The following is a 26382-nucleotide window of genomic DNA, read 5'->3' on the forward strand; positions in this document are numbered from 1 at the left end:
CGCATTACGACATCTAAAAAACAACTGAGTTTGGGCTTCCTATTTTTTATAAAACGCATCTTTCTGGTTTTTACTGTGTTTATTGTTTAATGCACTGAATCGGCGCTGATGTGTCAGGTGCTTTCCTTAGCTTCTCTGCTACACTTTGTGCCATCTCTACTGTTGTGGAGCATGACTGACTGACTGCTGCGTCACTCACATGGGACATTGGGTCGCGCCATCGGGTATCCCAGCATGCTTCACGTAGCAAAGGCGATACCTGACAGCGATGCAGCACTCTGAGATGTTGTGGTGTACAGTGGAGCTTCATCTTACGGCGTATATACAGTATATGTAACCACAAGTTTCCGAATGTCAAAAACGGAAGCCGGTTTTTGCTCTTCCGGTGGAATTGTATGTTTACATTTCCATAGTTAGTTGTCATAGTTGCGGTAAACGCATGGATCTATTAACACTGGCTTTTAACAATTAAATGGATGTCCATTTGTGTTTTACAGATTTTCAATGAAAAAGAAAAAAAAAAAGATCCATGCGTTTACCACGACTACTGAAACCATGGAAACGTAAACATTCAATTCCACCAGAAGAGCAAAACCGACTTAGTTTTGAAGTTTGGAAAAGAAGAAGAAAATCAGTGTCCAATCGCATCATCTGGACGATTTAGACGATTCTGGAGAAGTCCAGTCTGAGTCGGACTAATGCGTGTACATGAACTTTACTGTACACCCCGTTTACACCCAGCGTTGACATACATTTTCAGTGATTGTTTTTTATTTGGATAGAGCTTGACCACGTGTAAGTACAGGTGTAAATGCATTGAAGACACATCGAGGACGCATGGTGACTCAGCATCAGCATACAATACTGCAACTTCACAGATGGCTACCATTCTCTCTTCTTCTACTAGTTATTTTCTTTTTTGATTTACCCGCACATGTGTGATCGGATCTCATTGTGAACACTGGAGGTTCATATTAATGCCAGGTGTAAATGCTATCCAGTCAAATTTCACATTTCGCACTTATATTATAATATTGATGTTTCACTAAAAACCAAACAAAAAAACAGCATTAGCATCACAGCTTTCCGTCGCTCTGCCTACGTCGTAGTACAGAGGGATTTTGCTCTATGCAGGATAATCCTTTAGCTACTCGTCGTCCCACAGTGTGGAAATCTACAGAGTTACAGCAGCAGATACAGTAAAACACTGAAGGATTACTGAACACAGGAAGAGCAACAGTCACTAGAAAAAACTCCCTCCTCACTCAGACCCACACTGAGATCTGGAGTCTGAACAAAAACACTCAGGAACAATGTAATGACCCTTATTTAACGTGTGATTGACCAATCACATCTGCTGCATGTTGTAATGTTGGGAAAAACTAAAGTGCACTTTAAGTCACTGCGTCACACAAATCCATCTCCATACACAAACACTTTAGGTTTTAAAATGAGGACATACACACACACACACACACACTGTTCCCCCCCTTCCCTGTTTTCTAATACGAGCTGTTTTTGTTTTCTTCCTTCACCTCATTTCCCAACACTCCTGCTGCATTTCCTCTCTGGATTTACCTCCATCTTTTCTTCTCTTTTTTTTCAGAAAAAACAACAGAGACAGAAATCTAAAGAGCTCCTTCTCTACATCTACAGAACAGACACATCCATCCCATCATATCCCATCCCATCCCAGAGGCCAAGCCCTGACAATAAGTCTGTAGTGGTACGACAAAACACAGAGTAAACACATCCATCTTGTTCTGAAACTTACAGACTAAATGTACGCACCCTTGAACTCACCACACACGCACACACACACACACACACACACAGGAGAATATACCGCTAAAAAAAAAACCCTCATTTGCTTTGCAACAGAGGGCTTTTCTCTTTAATGACCTTGTTGCTGAACTCTTTTTCTTGGATGGAGTCGCGGCCTCGTGACTCTGACCAGACTTTCATCCACAAAAAGACTAATGACTCAGCACCGACCGACGTGTTGCCACAACCTGCCGCTGCTGCTGTGTCGCTGAATATTCACAACAACATTCAACCACACTGCAGCTTTCTGCTTTTTGACCAGCACTGATGTCGAAACAGGATTATTATTATTATTATTATTATAACCACACTGGCTGTTTTTGTAATTTGTTGCCGTGTGTGTTTGAATCATGGCTGATGATGGGATGTTTCTCTTAAAGATACTGTGTGAGAGATTTTTTTCTTTTACAGAAGATCTCTTCTAAATACTCACTTTTATCTATTGGCCTTCTCTTCATTTGTTATATTGTTGTTGTATGATTATTCTTAAAAATATTTTATTATGAGATCTCAAGCAGGCAGACTCAGTGTCCTCTTTTAAATCACTTCTTAATACTCGCTTTTATCGTCTGGCCTTCTTAAACTGACTCTGTTTTATTATTGTTGTGACTCTTTTAGTTTTTTATTCTGTATTTTATTTGCACTAATCATTTTATCGTTAGGCACCTTGTAACTAAATGGGGAACTGTCTGACTTGTCTGTAACATTCACTGGCTCTCCTTTCAGGGATGTGTCCTCTCCTCTACTGTATATTATCTACACTAATGACTGCAGAGGTATACAGTATGAGAACCTCCACATTTTGAAGTTTGCTGATGAATTTTCTCATATAATACAATACAATACAATACAATACAATACAATACAATACAATAAAACTTTATTGTCCACCATCGTGGTCCTGTTGTTGATTATTTTATGACTTGGTGTCAGGATTCCTTTTTAGTAATCAATGCCTCTAAGACCAAGGACATGGCGATTGTAATTAGACATTCCCAATCTTCTCCTGTCAACACTGTAATAAATGGTCAGAACATTGAATTAGTGGATTCTTATAAGTACTTAGGTGCTATTCTCGATTAAAAAACTGACCTTGGAGTGTAACACTGAAGAAGAGCCAGCGGCGCCTCTTCTGCCTCAGGAAACTTGCAAAACTCCAGGTTGACGGGACCCTGCTGAATATGTTTTATCATTCTTTTGTTGAGTCTGTGCTTAACTTTCTCTTTTATCTGTTGGTTTCAATCTCTCAATATCAAAAACAAAAATGTATTGTCAAGGGTGGTCAGCGTCTGCAGTAAAATAATTGGCATGGACCAGGAAACCCTGCAGGATATGTGAAAACAATAAAGTAAAATCCATCCTGTCTGACAGCTCCCATCCATTACATCAACAATTTGAGCTTCTTGCTTCAGGTTTCCCTTTTCAGACTTCCACCAATCAAAACCAACAGATATAAAAGGACTCCCTCCTCAACTCTAAGAGGAAGAGGTATTGCACAGCTTTACAGAGCACTTTAGCCATCTTGGTCCTGCAGCAGCACAGTGTGATTGATTTTATTATTATTTATTACTTTTTAAACTGTTAACATCTGCATTTATGTTGTTTCCATCCGTGTTTTTATCTGTATTGTCGTCATCTGTGTTTTGTGTTTGTTGAAATGAAATGAACTGCCACAATGGGGACAAATAAAGTTGTTAAAGTGAAGTAACTTTGTTTTGAAAGGTGCTCTACAAATAAAATTATTACTATTATTATCATTATTTTGTTGAGGATGGGTGGTTTTAACTTTTAATTCCAATATTATCTCACTTGGTGGTTTTATTATGTTGTTATTTTGTTCCAGGCAGTTTTATTCCTGTTGTACAGAACCTTGAAACTTGTTTTTTTAAAGGTGCTATATAAATAAAGTTAATATTATTATTATTATCTAGGATGCAGAGGAGGTTTTGTTTTGTCTTTTCTTCCTTTCCTTCTGAAAGCCATCACTCCTCTGCCACTGTCCCACCTCCAGATCACTCCCCTTTTATTTTTCCCTCCGACATCTGTTGACCCATTTACAGTAACTGTACGAGAGAGAGAGGAAAAAAGCAGAATATGACATCTGCGAGAGACAAAGAGAAAGAGAGGGAGGGAAAGAGAAGAAGGAGAAGAGGAGGGAGCAGACCGAGTGGAACACCTCGTCCACAGGAAGTGGACGCAGCCCCACAAGGCTTCATTCTTGTGCGAGCTGGCAGAGGCGGCCGCAGTGGAAAAGCCATCGCTAATTTGAATTAAACAGGGTCTTTTATTCAACATTCCTCCAGTGTGCAGGAGCCAGGTTAGGAGGCCCAAACCCCTTCTTCTCCTTCTCCTTCTTCTTTTTCTCTTTCTCCCCCGTTTGACAGGTTTCTATTTGCTCTGTTCCACCATGCAGGTCGGCGGCTGCTGTGACCTCAGCTCCTCTCTGCTCTGTGGCTCAATTAGAGCATGTGGGGGAAAGGTAAATGATCTTGTTGGCGACCCTGTGACAGCACCACTGGCTGGAAACCGATGCTGGTGGTGATGTAACGGTGGAGAACTACGGGCTTTTTTTTTTTTTCACTCTGGTTAACAAGTACCAGGTCAGGAGGGAGAAGCTGCTGCTGCTGCTCTGTGGAAGAAGTCTGGTACCGATGCAGATGCAGATAAGATGCGACTTCAGAGGATATTCAACACCGTGCAGACGATCAACAGCTGTCCACTCCGCTCCCTGACTTTGCAAAGCACCTTTCACACTCTGTTTGACCTCCTGTTGGAGCCACTACATGTGCATTAAAACACAGACAAACAGATTCACGGACAGTTTCTTCCCCAGAGCTAAAAAACACACTGAGCTCCATCACATCCTCCCTTTAACTTATTTCATTCCGTGCAATTTTTCAGCCCATAAACAGATTCTCATATTTCTTAAAGGGTTTTAGTTTTGGCAAATCCTCCTCTCACCATAACCCCTATAGTCATAGTAGGTTCATTATTACCTTTAATTATCGGTGCATGTTGTCTTGAGATCGGCAGGGCAGAGACGTGAGCTGCTCAGTGAACACAATGGAGGTGAACAATACAGGTCCCCTGTCCCTCATCAAACTCATCAAATACACAATCCAACAACTCCACAACGCTCTGGTGAACAAGTTGTGACCTGCACATTCATCACGTTATGAGATAATCATGTATAAATATGTAACATTACGACACATGAAGCAAATAAGCGGGAACTACTTTCTCTTTTGAAATCCCTCTGCCCAGCAGCCTTGTCTAGAATGTAGTTCCGGCTGCATTTGCCTCTAACACAACTCTGTCTCATAACGTTACATGATTATTTCATAGCGTGGTGAATGTGCAGGTCCCAACTTGTCCACAACGGACTATGACTATAGGGATTATGGCAATGGCAAGTGAATTTGCCAAAATGTTGAACTATCCCTTTAAACTGAGGCAGCACCACCAGCAGCAATGCTTAACTCCATTTTTGAAATGAAAAAATAAATAAAACATGTTTGACACACCTCAAAGTGCATATAGAACAAAATAAGGACCACGGGCACCAGGAGATGAAAACAGTTCTCGAGGCCGAGTCACCGAACAAAGCCTTTCTTCTTTCAGCATCTATCAAAACACGGCATCACACTGGATTTCAGACACCTTGCACGAGTGGAGTCTTAAAGCCGCTACACACACTTACACAGAGAGGTATATCACATGCATGGAGGAGCGGGGGGGGGGGGTGAGGGGGGGCAGAGTGCTGGGTGCTGCTGCTGGTGGTGAGCGAGAACTGAGGCCATTGTTTGTATCACACAAATCGGCTGTGGCCCCCTACAAAGCCCCGACTGACCCTAACCCGCTGGTGTAAGCAGCGTCACGTGCCAGGGCCTGATCTCAACTGAACCGCAGCCCGGGAGGGGGGGGGGCAGCTGGGGCAGTGGTGCAGGCCACAGGGGCACAGCGATGAAGAGGAGGAGGAGGAGGGAGGGGGTTCTTTCTAATTATCTGCTGTTTCAGGATTAATATTCCACAGACGCATTCCTCTTAGTTTTTCTATCATGTGAAGTTTTTTTCTTAAAGGGATAGTTCAACATTTTGGCAAATTGGCCCATTGTCATAATCGCTATAGTCGATAACAGTAGGTTCGTTACCTTTAATTGTCGGTGCAAGTTATTTTTAGAACGGCGGAGCAGAGCCGTGAGCTGCTCAGAGCTACGCTACGGAGGCTCATGGGATTTCTTAGTTTCATCAAGAAACCTCATCAAACTCATCAAATACACAATCCAACAACTCCACAACGCTCTGGTGGACAAGTTGTGATATACCTGTCACATTACCATAGTTGGTAACTTTTTATTTTTTGTAACTGAGAACTACCATCGTTGGTATTACATCTGCCACTGTTGCCACTTTCATGTTTTACTTATTACCACTTTATTTATTACTATCAATACTGTGAATAATTATGCTGCTATGAGCACTTTTGCACTTTGTCAACTACACAGCTACTGTACTGATATGTCCACCACACATATAGTGTATGACAGTCCACATCCTGCTGCTATGGGCACCTTGCACTTTGCCTACTATTTCTTTTTTGGTGTTCTGTGTTCCTCTACTCTGAATGAGGAGATGTATGTCTGTGTTTTCAATGTTGTCCCCCTGTCATCCATGTGGCTATTTGGGCGGCGGTGTGTGTATTGCCTCTGTGCCGTCCAAGAGTTCACCTGTGTTGTTCTATGTCTTGGGTTTCTCCTGTATTTTACTGTGATCTGTATTTTTCTGCAAACTGTATTTTATTGTGATTGTATTGTGAGTTTTATGTTGGGACTACAGATGGAAATTAGCCCTAGTGGCTAAATCTGGTACAACCATCTCTTCTCTGTTCTTGATTAATGGTATTGTACATTGTCCCGTAATAATAAACTAAACTAAAAAAAAGTTGTGACCTGCACATTCACCACGCTATGAGATAATAACAGAACGTTACCAGACAGAGTTGTTTTAGAGGGAAATTCATGCAAAACCGCTGATGCGCGTTTCTGTCGGACAGTTTTTCATCAAGCAGTCTCTGCATTTCCCTCTAAAACAACTCTGTCTGGTAACGTTCTGTTATTATCTCATAGCGTGGTGAATGTGCAGGTCACAACTTGTCCACCAGAACGTTGTGGAGTTGTTGGATTGTGTATTTGATGAGTTTGATGAGGGAAACCAAGAAATCCCATGAGCCTCCGTAGCGTAGCTCTGAGCAGCTCACGGCTCTGCTCCGCCGTTCTAAAAATAGCTTGCACCGACAGTTAAAGGTAACAAACCTTCTGTGTGACTATAGGGATTATGGCAATGGGCCAATTTGCCAAAATGTTGAACTATCCCTTTAACATTTTTGCAGAGTTATTCATCGTGGAAACTGTCTCTTCTTCTTCTGTGTTTCCTCTCCAGGCTCGGCTCAGATCTGGGTCTGGTTGGATCAGAGAGTCGACCAGCTTGTTGTTAAGGCCCGTGTGTGTGTCTGTGTGTGTGGGGATTTTCCATTCACTAAAGTTTATGCTTCCCAGCCTCCATATGCTGCTGGTCGACTCAGCACAATGCTCATTCAACCAATAACAAACACACACACACACACACACACACAAACAAATAACAAGACGGTTGCCAGTGCTGGAGCAAAACAAAAAAAACAAAACATAAAAGGGACTTTATGTGAGGCAGAATGAGGCCGAGTGTAGAGAGAGAGAGAGGAGCAGCGACCCACTGCCTGCAGGCGGGTTTCTTTAAAAAAAAAAAAAAAAAAAAACACTGCAGAGGAACCGACGGTGGAGACGACGCAGCAGCAGCACGTTGGATGATGATTAAGGCCTGGAACGAACACGAATACGATATATTCCTAAATGCACATTTTTCTGTCCAGTTAGGCCTCTCAGCCACACGAACACGGCGATTTCACCCACATAAACAGATATTTTTAAACGGATAAAAAAGTGGAGAAATAAAAAAATATCATCCGATTGAGTGGATCCGTGTAGCGATGTTAAACGGAGCTGGTGTTGACACGATGACGTCAAGCGCCTATAGCGACAAGCCGTTCGCACATACGCATTGAAGCAAAACGGTTGTCAACAACAATGGGCGACATGTACTGGGCATGGATCTATTATAATACATCCATGGTACCGGGCTATCTATAGACACGTTTCCACTACTACATGGTACCGGCTCGACTCGGCCTTTTTGCGTTTCCATTACATAAAAGTACCTGGAACCTGGTACCCGGTACTATTTTTTTAGTACCTGCTCGGCCACGGTTCCAAAAAGGGTGAAGCGGTACTAAAATGTGACGCATAAACATTGCAGACCACTGATTGGTCGGAGAGTCATCACCAGCGGCCGCGGATCATCAGATATCACCACATTTCAATAAATAAATGTTTTAAAATGAACAAACTATGCAAGTCTGGTTGCTTTTCTGCTGTTTTGCTACCCCTCCATCTGGCCATGTGCATTTGTTTACAACGAAGCCGGCAAGAAATCAATACGGAGTGGTGGATAACGTTATATAACATATACGTGTATAATTGTGTAGTCTTATCTGTCACTCTACACATGAACGTAACGTTGCATCAACTGCACTCCACCATCCATTACTGGATAGCCCCAAGTGTCCACTGTTTAAAATATGTTCTTCTCCTGTGGTATTTTACATTTTGCTAATCGCCACCTATCGGCTGGGCATGGCATCGCAGGCTTCAGAGGCGATCGTTTTCAGTTTGGACAGAGATATTTCTGTGGTGTGGACGGAAATATCCGCTTAAAAAAATATCCATATACGTGTCATCCAGGCCTAAAACAACGCTGCAACTTTTCACACACGTCGTCGTCGTCGTCGTCCGGTCACACAGATTAATAATTTAATATGTTGATCCATAAATAAATACATCCTCTCATGAATAAATATGGCTGCAGCACCAACACCACGTCTCTTAATGACACACACACACACACACACACACACACACAGAACGACCCGAGTTCTCTTCCAGTCTCCGTCTCGTCGGCCAAAACATGATGACACATTCTTGGACGGAGAGTCTGAATCCTGACCCAGCAGCCCCTGAGGCTCCCCTTGACCTCCCCTCCCCTCTTCCCCCCTCCCCTCCTGTCCTATCATCTGCCCTGCCAAAGGAACAACCCCCCCCCCCCCTCCTCCCCCTCCTCCCCTCCTCCACCATGACTCCCCTAAACAACCAGGACGCAGCAGCAGCAGTGAAAACAGGAGGACGAACACGAGGAGGAGAGTTTTGTGTTTTGATGTTGCTGCTCAACATGGTCGTTGTCAAAAACACACACACACACACACACACACACACACACACACATAGTATATACACACACAGCAAACAGACAGAGAGCGACAGCCATCCCATAAACACTCTGCAGGTGAAAAACAACACCTTCAGCTGCCACCTGTGGAGCTCAGCTCATTCAGCCGCCTTGTTGTTTCCTCCGTCCATCTCAGTTTGAGTTTAGATTTGACATCATAACATAATGTTTCCATCCACAACCATCTGAAGATCGCTCAAAAATATTAATGTGAACAAAATGCATTAGATTAGATTAGATAAAACACATTAAACGAGGACAGACACACTTCAGACATGATGAAAGAAATAAAACAAAATCAAGCGTTCATACTTAGTGGAGGGGGAAAACACAAGCATACAGTACAGTACTGCAAGTCCATTTCCATCTAAGAGCTTTAAATCCTATAAAAATTTGTGCGTAATGACGGTGGTGGATCGAATACATTTCTTGCATTTTAATGTGTTTCTGTTCATTTTTGCACTGAATTGCAAAACCAAAACGTGCAACAAACCAAAAGTTAAGTTATGTTTTTTCAGCAAACATGGATTGCATCGACCAACAAATGGTAAATATTGCACAAGCTATACTGTAATAATTGCACATGTGCCAACTAATTGCGTCATACAAAGAAGACGGCAGCGTGACAACACGGATCTGATGAAGATGTCGCTGCACGACGGCGGAGACGACCTGTTGTTTGGGAACAAACAGCAGCGCTCCGATCAGCTCAGTATATATTTGTATAAGTGTATAATCGCTATAAAATAAAATGTGTTTGGTTTTCGTAGCCTTAGAATTATTCTTTTATATAAACATATAACAAGGGTCTTGCTTTAGAGAGTGTCGCCATCTTGCGCCGCCATGTTTGTACGACAGAGCACGTTTCAAGAGTTTTGCGTTCATAAATAAACCAACGAAGGAGGAGGAGGAAGGAAAGAAGGAGGAGGAGGAAACAGCAGACATGTGGTAAAATGGTTTAGACCTTCAACTCATCGCTCCATGCTTGTTGAAGTTTTTTTGGCCTCGGAGGCCACCGTCACTTTGCTGACGGGGGGGCTGAGTGCGAGCGAGTGAGTGAGCACTGCGAGAATCTGAACGCTGGTTATCACGGTTTTACCCCCATTTTACACACTGGACCTTTAAAGGGACAGTATGTAGCTTATTTGGCTTTTTATTAGCAAAAATCAAATATTGCTTTCATAAATACGTATTTACCGAAGTCTAATCACAACCACATGCACTTTTTTTTAAATCATTCTTTCTATAAATTATTGTTGTGTGATGTTTATATTCCTCTTGTTTTATTCTGTTTTTTCTCTTTTATCCTGTTGCTGTTTGTTGCTGCTGCTGCTGCACAAATGTAAATTTCCCCACTGTGGGACAAATAAAGGAATCTTAACTTAACTTAATACAAATGAAAGCCGTCTCGTAGCTTAGAATGAGTTGGCTGTCATGTTGCATCGCCATCTTTGAATACGGTACACGAAAGTGGACAAACTTGGCTCAAAAGCTCTATTATTGAGCGTCTGTGAGTCGGCTTGTGCCCGGAGGATGATCCACGTAGTCATTTTTGGGTTTTTTTCTGCCGTTATAAAACACACATGGTGCTACAGCTGAGCAGCGTTAGCAGCTAGATCTCACAATGTTGAACTGTTCTTATACAAAGTGCAGCCAAACGTGTTTGTCCTCGGCGGCCACCGTCACTTTGCCGACGGAAGGGGTCTAGATACTACATACTGAGGCTTTAAATACCCGACTCAAATGATTTAATATCACTGTAGCATGAACTTTTTTATATAGGCCTATATTTTCCATACATTTAACCCTAAAGTCAAACATTTCTGAGAGTATTCTATGTAAATAAAGTGAAATTTCTTATTTCTAAACTAAACTATCTTGTGTCAGACTGTGTGACCTCTCTGCACTTGATGGTTGGATCTCCTTGTCTTTTGGCTCCCTGCTCTCCCCCTCTTCCTCCTCCTCTTCCCCCTCCCTCTTCCTCCTCCTTCTCCTCCTCCTCCTCCTCCTCCTTCTTTCCCTCCAAGACATCAACACCACATTTTCATTCCTTCCTGGGGGGGCTTCTGGGGTGGCTGGCAGGGTGACAAGCAAAGCAGGAAGGCTAAATCCAGCTCTCGAAAGCACAACAAACTGAGCCTTCTCCAAACACAGCAGCACCACTGCTCCTCAGGGCGCGCACGCACACACACACACACACACGCACACGCACACACACACAAAACATGGAGCAAACAGCTTTATCAGCAAAGTCAATTCCAAGATTCATACAGGACAACACCAGCAGACCCCCCCACCCCCCAACCCACCGAAATAATAAACACATTGAACCTACATCAGTATCTCTTATGAAAAGAAGAAAAGTAAACAACAAAGGAAACCAGTGGTGAGGTGTATGAATATATAAATAAGTTATGCCATCCATCCTGCACACACACACACACACACACACACACACACACACACACACACACATACACCTGCTTCCTTAAGGTTATGCATAAAAGAACAGATGACAAAAGTTTAAACAGACCCACACACACACACACACTTCAATGCACTCTTTTCTCTTACATATTACACTATGAAAGAGGAGAAACAGACCCACTCGCTCCTGGAGAAAGTTCTTAAAGGGGACATATTATGCAAAACTCACTATTTCATTGCTTTAGTATGTGTATTTGCGTATCCAGAGTGCCTCCTCACCCCTTAAACATAAGTTTTGACAACTACGTGAACATTTTGTAAACTGCCATAGTCAGAAAATGTGTTTCTAAACAAGCCGTTTTAATTTTCACCCGGCTTATTACATCACAAGCCGGGTGATGTGAATATTCAAGCCCTCGCTCCCATGGTTACCTCAGCTACCAGAGCGAAGATTCTAAACCGACCGTTTAGAGCAGGGCTGTAAAACTGGTGGGTAGAGAACCCAGCTGTGCTCAATTTTTTGGTTTTTCTGACCAAAGCATGTTACTAACATTACTCTTAGACATCAAGGTACCATGTCAAGAAGCAGAAATGAGCAGAATATGTCCCCTTTAAGTCGTGAGACTGAACAGACTCTTTATGTGATGCATTCGCCCTTTATTTCCTCACAATGGACCGAGGATTAACTTAAAACTATTAGTACTGTGCAGGTTTTTACTGGTAGAAGAAGAAGAAGAAGAAGAAGAAGAAGAAGTCTAAAAGGCATCTATAGTCTATTTTGGCTCTGAGTTCTTATAGGAAGAAATCAAGAGACTAGAAGTTTAATCACCAAATTAAGCAACAAGCTCCTCTCCAGAGTCACTTCCATTTGTTCCAGCATTAGGAAGCTAATTCAAAGGACAGATGACTAATTGTTGCATTAAAAAAAAAATTGAGCTATGCAAATAACAGGAAAGGCCTCGGGGGGGTCGGCAGAAGAAGAGGAGGAGGAGGATGAGAGTCGTCGTTGCCGTCGTCGTCATCGTCAAACCTGAGGAGACCGGAGTGAAACAAGGAGAGCAGGATGTAGAGAGAGAAGCCTGGAGGAAGGACAGGTGTTCAACATCTGTCTGTCTTTGCCTCTGCCCTCACCAGGCAGGAAGGTGGGGGGAGGGGGAGGGGGAGGGGGAGGGGGGTTTCGATTATACACAAATGATCATATTGTTGTTGTTTGTGTCTTTCATCATGAACGCCACTGGACTCTCTCTCTCTTGCGAGTCCTGCTGAGATTACATAACGCCCAACCCCAACTAAACCCTCTTTCTAAATGTTTAAAGGGATAGTTCACTCAAAATTCAAATTTCATCATTATCTCATTATCTACTCACTCTCATGTGGACTAAGGGCTGGGAGAAGTTTCAGAGTCCTCCGTGGCTTCTCTGAGTTACAGGGGGTCTCGGCGTAGCAGTGCATGTCCATATAATGGTTGCAAATGGATACCAACTGTCTTTGTAACAAAAAGACACACCAAAAAACATCCAAATACCTCCATGCTGCTCGTAGATAGATAGATAAGCTTTATTTCGGTGTCACTCCACAACACACAATAAAAATCCAGAGACAATATAAAAATACAATATTCATTACAAAATTACCCGTTCCCCCTTGACAAAATTAAAAGTGTTGGGGACCACTCAAAAAGAGAGTTGTGAGACACCAACTAATAAAATCATGAATAAAAACGCACATTATAGTACCATACAAACAAAACAAACAAAAACAAAACAAAACAATTGTTTTATGAACTGGAACTCATGAGAGACAGTCTTCTATTGAGGATGAGGTGGCAGGCTTTGGCACATTCGTTAATGCAGTGTTTGCCAGCTAAAATTACACACAATTTATTCATATCATCAAGTTCAGAGGTCTTCAACAGGGGGTCCGCGGAGGTACTGCAGGGGGGTCGCGAAAGTTTTGGTTGAGGGAAAAAAAATATAAAAAAAGATATGGAAGTTATTTGGATGTTTTTTGGGTGTCTCTTTTTGTTACGAAGACAGTTGGTATCCATTTGCAACCGTTAGGACATGCACTGATACGCCGAGACCGCCTGTAACTGGGGGGGGGGTCTACGGTTCTCCTGCTCCAGGAACCCGGATTCAACTCCTCAACTCCTCAACTACAGACGCCTAACCCCATCCCATCTGGCCCCTGCACAACCTTAAATAGAGCATTTATCTATGTACTGTATATGTAAACTTTACATACTCTAAACCACGTCAAATTACGACTACAGGTCTTTGAAATATTTAAAACATTTTAAAGTGACATTCCTAACATGGCATGAACATCATTTTCTATGACATAAAGGCCCCATGAAATGAAAAATGTATTTCCCACATGTTAACAGTTCATTCATCTGTTGATATAAACCAGATTTATGTCAAAAAGTATTTTCTCTTCTTCTTAAACAAATTGCAGATGTTTGATGACTCATCCTGCACTGGGTAGCGTTCCTAATTTTCAAATTTCAATAGTTTCTTTAATTTTTACATCCCTCCCCCACAGCATCACTGCTATGTTCAGCTCCAGACTCATACAGTCTGCATGGTCTCAGTCTGAAAGTGGTTTCATCGTTTTCTCCATCGTCTCGTCATCATCGAGATCGACCACAGGTGTTCTTATCTTTTACTATTTATTATCTATCTTTTTATCTATTTATCATTTTACCTTATTACATCATATTTTTTGTCTTTTTAAGTATTATTAATATTATCATTATTATTTTCATTACTGCCATATATTCAAGATGTTCAGAGTGTTGGATGTTAAAAACATGACAAAAACCAAAAAAAAATCTTGTGACGAAAAAAAGAAAATTAAAATAAAAAAGTTTCCTAATTTCGCTAAATAAAAGGATGATGCAGCAATGTTCCACTAAAAGTAAAGTGTGACACATGTATGACTATGATGCATCATATTTTTTGAGACTTTACCCGCTCTCTGTGTAAATATATGACATCCAGTTCTGCACGCTCACGCTGACGAGTCGTCTCCTCCTCTGGTGTGTGATGTAATGTTTTCACTGATATGTGTGTTTTTCACGTTTGTCTGTAAAACGCCTGAAGCATCTTTGAACCTAAAGAAAATGCACAGAGCTGCTGTATCGTCTGATAGAAGAGAGAGAGCAGAGTGGGATCTGGAGGTATGCACACACACACACACACACACTCACACACACACACCTGCAGGACGGAGGCGCTGGCAGGCGACACACTCTTTCATGTTGGGCAAAGGTTGTTTTCCTTGACATGTTGATGGTTATCTGGACTGGGTGGTGGCCGCTTTAAGGAAACAGTAATAGGATCAAACAGACGACTTCCTCCTCCTCCTCCTCCTCTGTATCTAACCACTGGTCCTGGATCAGCTGTCTGTCTGCTCAATTAAAACCACAGATCAAATATACACCAGATAACAAACCACTCGTGGCTCATTACGACCGCCGTGGGTCCGACTTCACACCAAAACAGATCAATGATAAAAACAAAAAGCACCAGATTAATTCCTCTTCCATTTCATTGGTTGTGACAGCAGCGGCCGATGAGATGCACATTACATCATAAAACATTTTCGTTTTCCACCCTGAAAGTGGCTTTTACAAAAAGCGCTTCATCTCCTAAAGAGCTAATTGCAGTCTAGGTGGGAACCGTCTATAAAAACGGCCCTTATTACAGGACAGGGGGGTTAGGGGACATCATTGCAGCGTTACACACTTCCTGTGTTTCCAGTTACACACTCGACTCGCTGCATGTGGGAATGTTTCAGTCCGGACCGTCATAAAGTCTCCAGCTCCAGCCGAGCCTCCGCCCTGCCCTGCCCGAGGGCCACGAGCACCGGCCGACCACACATCCATCTTCATTACGTGGCTTTCAATTGTTCATTGATTAGGAACGCAGATCAAAGTGCTACATAAAGGTCATATGCCCCCCCTCCACCCTAACCCCCCTACCGACAAGCATTTTGTTTTTGTTTTACTCTTTCAGCATCCGTCTATACCAGTCTGACCCAGTACGCCGGGGTACAAAGAACAGCATTGTGGGGGTTACGCAGCGGGGCAAAGCAGCTGCACTGGACGGTGGCTGACTTCACTGGCCATGGCCAACACCCCAACAAAGGCCACTGTGAAGCCGCCGTGCACATGAGTGAATACATAAACCTCTCTCATGCATCTTTCAACCAGAAGCGTCTGCAGCAAAAAAGCAACTTTAGCACAACAATTAAACTACAAACTGGCCTGCAAACAGTTTGTGCATCATAACGTGTTTTTAATTTTCCATCCATTTGGATTTCCACATTATCTGTAGGACGTTGACACATGATGACGAGCTGCATGGATCAACCTTATTTAAAGGTCCAGTGTGGAATAATTAACTAGGTTTATTGGCAAAATCTGAATATATAACCCATGAATATATTTGTATAAGTTTATAATCACTATAAAATAAAATCTGTTTGGTTTTCGTAGCCTTATAATTCTTCTTTTATATCTACATATAGCAAGGGTCTTGCTTTGGACTGTCGCCATCTTGCACCGCCATGTTTGTACGGCAGCCCGAATGGAAAATCCAGCCAGTCAGAGAGCACGATTCACGAGATTCGCCGACGGGAGGGGTGAGTGCGAGCAAGTGCTGCAGTCTAGACTTGATGTCACGGTTTTCCTCCAATTTTACGCACTGGACCTTTAACTGGGTTTACATATTGATTCAGTGCTCTACAGCTTCAACACCAAACATCTGTAAGTTAACAAACTAATGAACAAACTTGTTTTTTCAGCTGTTTTTCTAGTGATATTTTGTTTTATAGGACAATTTTAACTACATATAGGAAACATGAGGGACATGATAGTACAATAGTCAGAAGGAGGCTTTCACATCGAACTCATCTGGTCCAGGCTATCGAACCTTTCGCTGTGACCTGAACCAAATTTACAAATATGACCAAATGTCAGGTCTTTGGTCCAAAAGACCTGATACTTGGACCGACCAAAAGAGGCAGTCTCGGTCCAGACCTAATTAAATTGTGGTTTGGACTTTTGAAGTGTGAAAGCTTTGTTTTTCAATGGTTCGGACTTTCATAACTTTACTTTACAGGAAGTTCCAGTGGTTAGCCTACACACGTTAGAGTGGCAACGATAAAGCCTCCGCATGACGAGGATGATCATCTGAACACGAACTCCATATTGGCATCATGGCATGGTAGTGACACCAGAACAGTATATTTATCGTTGCTTGTTCATTCATTTTCCTGGATCGCTACTTTGCTCTGTATCTGAGGAGAGCTTTGGTGACAGGACTACATCATACAAACGCCTGTTTACAAACCAAATGACGTCAAGTGTAGGGAGACGCAGCGTACAAAGGTGATGAGGACAGGACGTCAGTATGTCATAAAGAGTTCTTTGGTGTGAAACCAGAACCAACCGGATCAAATGTAGACAGTGGAGCAGAAACACCAACCTTGGTTTGGACTTTCAGGTCCTTAAAGACCACGACTGGTGGGGTCGCTCTTAATTTGTCATCAAATCGATTTCAAGCATTGATCTTTAAGATGTTTTCAAATGTTCTCTCCAGTCTCTGACAACCAGACACGAGACAGTTGGTTCCTACTCAAGAAAAAGATAAATATAAAATACATTCTTTTATTTTGTGCAGTTCTTTTTCATGTTTATCATAATGAGGAAACAAACATGGATCTTTTTGAGGATCTGTGGCACTGAAGGCTTTGGACTTGTTGTTATAATGATTTTTTTTTTTTGTGGGTGTTGATTTAAAACCACAGAATATCAGCCCTCTCGTCCCACGGTTCCAATTAAAATGACCCATACAGACGATTTAACCTTCTGTACTTGGTCGAACTCTAAAGCTGCAGATAAAACTGTTTACTCCAATCTTTCTGATGCACTTGGCAACTTTCCTCAGTAATAATCTTGCCGATCTTCAAAAAAAAAAAACCTTAAATGCTACAAAAAGCTAAAAGATAAAACTGGTACTTATGTTGTCACTCAGAGTTGGAGTTTGCTTTCGCTGCTCTGGCCCGGTCCGTTTGTTATGTGAGTCTGGCCTCGAGTCATGTAAACATCACCAATAACACGTGTCTTTTTTCCGGTATGCACTAGAAACAACGCATCATTTTCGCATCTGGTGCAAAGCCTTGGTTGCACAAGTCTGAAAATAGCCCAAATGAATTAATGAGAACAGTTGTGTTGCTCAACAACTTTTACCATTTTAACTCTGTTCTTAAATTCATGTTGCTGCTGCTCTTTAAACTCTGAGCAGTTTGAGAAGTTGTTGAAGCTCAGTGGAGCGTAAATACAAGAAAGTTTGATATGAAGCATTTTTTTTTTTAAATAAAGTAGTGAATTTAGAGGTGCATGGGTTCTGTTTTTTGATTTTTATCGTGGTATCAAATACAGTAGGAATGGGTATCGTCAGGATTTTTATGAACCCGATCACGATTCCAGTCCCTAACAATTACTTATTTCAATTCCAAAATAGTGAAAAATAAGAGGCCAAATGTAGTTTGAGAAGTTATTAAAGTACAGTGGAGCTTAAATACAAGATAGTTTGATGTAAAACTGGGTTTTTTTTCAATGAAGTATTGAATTTAGAGGTGCATGGGCTCTGTTTTTTTATTTTAATCGTGATATTGAATGACTGTGAACTCAGAAGAGAACTGTGGTGATTCACTGGTGTTGGTATCCTCTAGGCCTACTGAAATTCTGGTATGGTGACGAGCCTCAAGTTGGGCATCGTTTACAATTTAAGGATTCCAGTTCCTGTTCCGATTCAGCATTTCGATTCTGATTCTTTTAAGAAGCGGGGTCAAAAGAGTTTGCATGGTCCACCAGTTTACCAGCGGTCGGCGGACTGCAAACCGAAGATGAAGCGCGAATACATACTGTTTAGGAATCGATTTTTTAGGGGAATCGAAATTAAAACTTCTTCACGATTCCAATGGAATTGAAATGTTAAAACCGGTTTCATTCGATTCTCCATTCTCGATGCCCAACCCTAGACAAACCTATAGCCTACTCATAACTGGTGTTTTTAAAGAAAATCTGAGCAAAAGCTATAGAGGGAGCCGTAGCATGAGAGAGAGGAGATGGAGTGGCTGTGGTTTTTGTCCCAGATACAGACAGGGGAAGAAGAAGGGGGGTGGAAGAGCAGGTTGTGAAAAACAGCAGGTTTCTCCATTGCTGCGGGCGAGACTCTAATGACTTCCAGACCTACTCTCATACAGTCTCTGCATCCAGTCTGCAACTATAGCACTCTGCAACCCCCCCGGCCTCATGTACACACACACACACACACACACACACACACACAGGCTGTCCCGCCCGCCCAGAGCCCGAGTCCCTTTTAGAAAACTACAGGCGTTTCAGTCTGAGAGCCCGACCAGAAAGACACTGCCGCTTTCATTCACTTCCCAGGGATTCAGCCTCAAAGCATCTCAACTCTAATTAAGACAGCTGTTTTGTTTTGTTTTTCTTAGTACTACTTTCAGTTTGGTTTTCGTCTCATGACTGCATCCACTGTGGCTCTGAATGCAAAAAAAAAGGAAATTGCAACGCACAAAGAAAGACAAACTTTGTAAATCTCCTAATTGGGCATGACAGGACTGTTTGAAGTCAGAATGACCTCTCACTCGCTGATAAAACAGCCCATTGTTTTCTGCAGCCTGGCTGTGGTTTAGCCAAATAAATCTAATTGCCCATCCATCTCAGTCTGTTAGCTGTTGACTGCTTTTAGAGGCTCTGACTGGAGGGGATCAAACACGACTTCGATATTGCAAAAAAACAAAACAAGGAATAAAGTAAAAGTGTGTTTCATATCATGGTGAAGAGTGTTCAACTCAAACCAGTTTACATAATTCACACATTACTAGAGGAATGTTACATAACCCAACTATGAGTCTGCATTTTTTTTGCAATGAATTTAAGAAGAAAAAAGCTCCCTGATCAGACTACAGGATGTTTTTGTTTTTCACGATGCTCACCATGTCAAATTAGATTAACCATGTCTTGGCCTTGGAGACTGGAGCAACACTACAAGTAAATGTGTGAGTTCGAAGGTCATTGGCGAAGCATTACAAGGAAAAAACTGGTTTAATCATGGCTTATACTGAAGCGCTGTGTGCGATGCTAGCGGTCTTTAGCTCAGACACGAAAGAAGAAGAGGACGGTACGGACTGTCTGAGGTAAGTTAATGAATGTGTACACCTCAACCCAAACCTTAATGTACCTTCACTGTGTGTAAACAATGCATCAGAGCGCTCTGTCATCTTATTGGTCAAATGGTCAACGTCAAGTTTGACTTCGGATGGGATTCAAACAAGGCAGGGAAATGCAAGAAGTTCTAACGTGGTCACAATCATGACATTTTAGTTGGCCAAACAAATAACTGCTATTCAATTGTCTATTTCTGAATATTTTATGCCGCTATTATAGTATAAGCCTGGTCATAGTTAAATTCTATACATACACCTCATAAAAGAAGAATAAGAAGATAAATTTATTGACTTTTGCAGCTAAAACTATGATGCTAATGTCAATAGATGCTCATCAAAATGTGGGAGTCGAATATTGAAGAAGAAGGGGGCGCAACGTGATGATGATGATGATTAAAAAGAAGACCAATCAGACTTCAAACGACTGGAAAACGATGAGGAAACCGTGGTGGAAATATGACGTTTCTGTTGGTTTCATCCAGCTGTTTTTATACTGATGAATGGAAACGATTATGCAAAACGATTGTGATCAGGGTGATTATGTAATAATTGTGTAGACGTCTCATCATGATGTCATGGAGCGTCCTAGATGCAAAATCCCTGCTCTTCAACAGACGTTCGTAATTGGGCCAACACTGGAAATTTGTCAAAATAGTGTAAAAAATGGGCCTGAATTCAACACTCAGAGCTTGTATTTCTCTGAATTCACAGACTGAAATGGGAAGAAAACTCTACTACACAACGTTTAAAATAAGCATCCTAACACCGCCTGCCAAGCCGTGCTTCAGATTATATGAAACACATATTTAAACATATACTGTATATATCTAAATAGGTCGAAAAAGCATTTTTTCCCCCTCTAGGCCTCAATTATCCAGCCTGAAACGTCAGCCGAGCTTCACTCAGTCAGACGCAGCAGAATCGTAATCATGGTAACAAACACAGGACGTCGGTGACCTGCAACATCTGGAGACAATACAACAACCGACAGACTTACAAACATCTGGCTCCTCGTCAGAGCCGTCGGGGCAGTCCTTCTCCCGGTCGCAGCGCCAGCCTTTAGAGATGCACGTCACACCGTCCTTACACACAAACTGCTTTGAGCTGCAGGTCTTTGGAGCTGAAAGGAGACAAAGACAAAAGTGAATTAATGGAGAAAGAAAAAAAAAGAAGAAAAAAAAAAGTTCTCGCTTTTGTGTCAGTGATTTTTTATTCCTGGGGTCTCATTAGCAAGAAGGATCTGTTGTGTTCAGAGCCAATAGTGGCCCTTCAATGGCCTTCATTAGGGAAGTCTGGAAAGTTGCAACTTGATGGCAAACGAGGACAGAGGACGGACACACACACAAAAAACAACAAAAAACAAAACAAAAACGCGCATCGACCATGTAGGCCGTGCAAAAAAAAAAAAAAAAACAACCACCCTGCTGCACCTAGATATCCAGGTCAGTGTTCCCAGGCCATTTGCAGTGCAAGTCTGGAAGATATAAAAGAACATCTTGTTCAGTGGAGGATTGCCCCCCTATCATCTATTACCCTTCAATCCAACAGAGAGAGTGGGGTGAGAGAGGGGGGAGGAGGCTGCCCACTCCGTCCACAGCCAAAAAAAGGGGAAGGGAGGGTGGGGGGGTTGTGTGTGTGTGTATATTCAAACCCACACTAATTCAAGTCCAGTCAGAGCTGCATATAAACACACATTTCCACAAAGCAACAAAAGCTGAGTCACTCTGAGGCGTTCAGTGCTGCTGAGTCGTGGCGGTGACTCGACTTTGCTGAACACTTTCTGTCTGTCAGGAGAGTGCAAATGGAAAAAAACACTGACAAGATGAGAGAATAATAACAACAACCGTGGTGAGTCCAGTATTTAGACAAGCACATTATATTTTAGCCTCTTTATTCTGCAGCTACGTCACTGAAAAGCAGGAACCAATAGAAACTCATTGTCCTGGTTTTTACGTAAATAAGCAGTAAAATACATGTTAACATCTTATTATACGCAGGAGTAATAACTCTCTACAACAAACGGTGTCAAACAGACCTGACTGTTTCTTGCGGTTGTGTTGCCAGATTGTGCAACTCGGCAAAAATGGATCTGAGTGGGTTTGTACAGTTGAAGCTTTAACTTTTTATTTTAGTACCATTGTGGAGGTTTCCACTTATAAAACCTTAAAACCGAACTTTTCTCACTTTATTTTCCCGTCAGAGATTTGAACATGATAAACATCTTCTACTACTTCTGCTGACCAATCAAAAGCTTCGATTAGCATAAACAAAATGGACAACTATGTTCTTATTGGTCAATTCTTACTTGGTCATTTTACTTTTTGATGGGGGGCGGAGGGGGATTAGTCATATTTTTCTCAACACTGAACATAAAGGCACATAGAATAAGGAGATTAATATGATACTGAGCCAAATATTATAACAGAAAACAAAAACAATGCAATGACCTTACGTTGCTGTTTTCATTAAAACATTATTTTTCCAAATCCATTCATGCATCAAAGTTAAAGGGATAGTTCACCCTAGAATGATATTTCGCTCATTATCTACTCACCCTCATGTTGACTAAGGGCTGGAAGAAGTTTCAGAGTCCTCCGTGGCTTCTCTGAGTTACAGGGGGTCTCGGCATAGCAGTGCATGTCCATATAACGGTTGCAAAGGGACACCGGAGCTCTTCGTAAAAAAACACACACAAAAAAAACATCCAAATACCTCCATGATGCTCGTATGTAATGTCCGTCTTGTGCTGAAGCCCCAAATTGCGTAATTGTCCCGAAAAAAATTAAATAAGTCTATATTTTAAGCTTGTTTGTAGCGGAAGCTTCTCGAAGCTCCTCTTCCTGGTCCGTCCAAATCTCGCGTGATTTGCGCCGGCGTCAGTATGCGTCAGTGCGGTTACTGTGAATCACGCGAGATTTGGACGGACCAGGAAGAGGAGCTTCGAGAAGCTTCCGCTACAAACAAGCTTAAAATATAGACTTATTTAATTTTTTTCGGGACAATTACGCAATTTGGGGCTTCAGCACAAGACGGACATTACATACGAGCATCATGGAGGTATTTGGATGTTTTTTTGTGTGTGTTTTTTTACGAAGAGCTCCGGTGTCCCTTTGCAACCGTTATATGGACATGCACTGCTATGCCGAGACCCCCTGTAACTCAGAGAAGCCACGGAGGAATCTGAAACTTCTTCCAGCCCTTAGTCAACATGAGGGTGAGTAGATAATGAGCGAAATATCATTCTAGGGTGAACTATCCCTTTAAACAAACATTTGAAGAGGGTAACAGTACATCACTGAATATTTATCACCCACATGTGAGTGAATTAATTTTTACAGAAGAACAGAATTTATTTTATGATTTTGTACTTTGAGTTTAAAATCTGAAGTTTTCCTCCTACGTAAATTCTCTATCATCTGTGCTCATGTTTATTTCTGAGCCTTGTTATCTCTCTACATCAGACAAAACAACATTAATACCATAGACTGTAAAAAGAATGGACGTAGCATCTGTGACGTCACCCATTGGTTTTGGGGAGTCGTTTTTGTGACTCAAATATGGCGGCCTGAACAGCGCCATGTTGGATTGTCACTCAACGTTCCCGCGCCCTAATTGGCCAGAATTTTAACCTAATAACAGTAAAACGGTAGAGTTAAAAAAAAATTCACCCCCCTCAGAGTGTGTGCGGGGGTAGAAACTATCGATTGAGACCAAAAAACGTTCTGACACCAGGCTTTGATCATGTTTATTGAGGATGTAAAGTCGGCGATTTTAACATGGGGCTCTATGGAGAATGCTGCTTTCTGACACCAGCCCCCAGAGGAAACCGAGGGGATTGCAGTTTTTTGAACGCGGAAGTGAGCTTCACTTCTCAGACCGACAACTGCCCCCTTGGTTAATACAGGGACAACGAGGAGTTTTGGGAAGTGAAGTGTTTTCACACTACATTTCCCATGAGCCTCCATGTGCACGGTGAAATTCTTGGACCGGCGCAAGACGGACGAAAGCGAAAACATTTGCCAAGAATGTTTTTTATTAATCAAGAATGAAAGTCGGAGGTTGGAAGACGTTCAGATACCGTCGTAGTTCCGAACATAAACGATGCCAACTAGCGATCCGGCGGCGTTATTCCCATGACCCGCCGGGCAACCAAAACTAGGAGTCGACAACTACATAATAATAACAAAATAACTAAAGACAAAATATATTTAAGGAAAAATGAACCCATTAACAAGTGTGGGTAATGTAGATTAATCCACATTAAAGGTTGACTATGTAGAAATACAAGAAAAACAACAGAAAAAGAATTCCAGCAGTCGATTGCCAGACCGTTGCTAGGTAAAACGGGCCGTTGCTAGGGTCTCCGCTCTGATCAGAGGACAGCAGAGGAGGAGAGCTAAGCAGGATATTTACCTTATTTCATTTTTACCGTCATTAACAGCATAATAAATGACTTGTAGCTTGTTACAGGGAGAGTGGAGGCTCTCTGTCTTCCACACCGCTGCTGCTCAGAGCCTCAGAGCCTCCGCTGTCACTGCTCTCGTCAAGTTGGAAAAAAAAAAAAAAGGAGCTCCGTGGCACCGAAAGTCCGCGACGATAAACGTGTTTATGACAGATAAGACTACACAAATACACCCATCCTAACAAGTATATGATAATCCATTGATCCACCGATTGATTATTAAAAAGGCTTGGTTGAAAACATGACCGGGAGGAGGCAGGAAAACAGCGGAGAACTGAGCCACATGTCGGCTACAGGCAGGTACGAATGTAAACAGAACGTTGAGAGAAAGTCATTGTCGAGCCCGTCAAAAAAATTAAAAATAGTAATTCAGACTAAAAAAAATGTTTTTATGGAAAAGCAATACTTTCATTCTGTACCCCTCTAAAGGCCCCATGGATGTATTATTTTTGAAAAAATATAGCTTTTAATAAATATTCTACATATTCAACCTTTAATATGAGACTCTTTTATAACCAAATACAAACTCCTTGGGGAATCTTTAAACTTCTTCTACTATGTACTGTATACTCACTCAACTCCAATTCTTTCCACCATCACTGTCATTATTTAAAAGATCAGTGGTTGTTCTTCCAACACAGTCCATCCACCGACCCTCAGCCCTCTTTTCAATGTCGTAGTACGTGTCGTAGTAGACGAGCGTAGGTATTGCAACCTATAGATTATTTAAACCACACACACACCATGACCCAACAGGACAGGAGGCATTGTGGGACAGAGTGGGTCTGGATGATGGGATGCAGCAGGATAAACAGGATGAAGGTTATTTACACTCGGAGCTCTCCTCCAACTCCTGCACTGACTCGGGAATCTGGAAAATGGGACTCAACCTAAATACCATGAATTCAACCTGACATGTTTCCGCGCAACATTCGCACACACCCTCACTTATCCTCCGCTGTGTAGCGCTGTGATCAGTGTGTGTGTGTGTGTGTGAAAAAGTGGCGTCTCAGAAGTCACAAGGTTTTTGAATTATTCATGAAATGCAACCAGGCTTGTGTAAAAGCGTTTCCTCTCTGCTCCTCATCCTCATCCTCCTCATCCTCCTTATCCTCCTTCTTCTTCTTCTTCAGTGCTCGCGTGCCTGTATATTTGTTCTGTTTGTTTACAGGTATCAACATCAGCATGTAGTTTTGCGGCGGATCTGTTCGTTGTCTATTGTTTATTTAGACTCTGTCGTACCGCGGGAGGAGAGCGCACACACGCACACACACACACACACACACACACCGCCTCGGACTCAGACTAAGACGCTGCTGACAGGGAGATATCAGCGAGCAGGAAGTAGGTCAGGAGGTTAGTGAGCTGAAGGTGATGCAGGCTGCAGGAGGTGATGCAGGGTTGTCATGAGAACCGATAGATCGGTACCGACACGCAATATATAAATATGCTGATACCTGCTTTTTTTGGGGGGTACAACGATTTACCAGATATACATCTTCAATCGACAACTTACTCTCGGCCTCAGTCGAGCTGGACTTTTTCTCAAGACCAGTCAAGACCACAGCTGCAGTGACATCCTTTTTTTTTCATATGATGCAATTCAATAACTTTTTTTTTTGCTCATCAAAATGCCAAAGTTGTTAATAATATAATATTCTAATATATTCAAAAACATTTAATTAAAAATTTAACATTTTTTATTTTTGCATCTAAATAATCGTATTTGAATTATTCTGCACCACCCTTTTTAACCCAAGTAGCATATTCTGTACATTACTGAGCTACTGCACCATGGCCGCCATGTCCACTTATCATTATTATAATAAAGCGAGTTTGGGTCGTTTGTCTTTCTGTGAATTTGCTCACAAATATTGGTCGTTAGCTTGTCTGTTTTAGTTGGACGTATATCATGTTTTCGCCATTCATCAGTAACTTTTATCTCCAAACTTTGTATTTAATGACTGGTAGACTGCTTTTAAATTAACTTGTACTTCTACACAAAGTTAGGCATCCCTGAATGCAGATAT

At 41.9% G+C, this 26382-nt stretch overlaps 1 protein-coding gene across 7 annotated transcripts in view; it reads right to left on the minus strand.

Moving 5' to 3' along the window:
* The window catches only part of LOC146986787 (low-density lipoprotein receptor-related protein 1-like), a 173955-nt gene that overhangs the window by 129699 nt on the left and 17874 nt on the right, over positions 1–26382 (minus strand). For all 7 annotated transcript variants that reach the window (XM_085775603.1, XM_085775602.1, XM_085775601.1 and 4 more), the window contains exon 2: positions 20888–21010. In XM_085775603.1, coding sequence (XP_085631729.1) covers positions 20888–21010 — 123 coding nt within the window. The remainder of the gene's footprint in view (positions 1–20887; positions 21011–26382) is intronic.

This window comes from Trachurus japonicus, chromosome 5, assembly GCF_045865225.1.
Source record: "Trachurus japonicus isolate A0001 chromosome 5, Traja_1.0".
Lineage (NCBI taxonomy): Eukaryota > Metazoa > Chordata > Actinopteri > Carangiformes > Carangidae > Trachurus > Trachurus japonicus.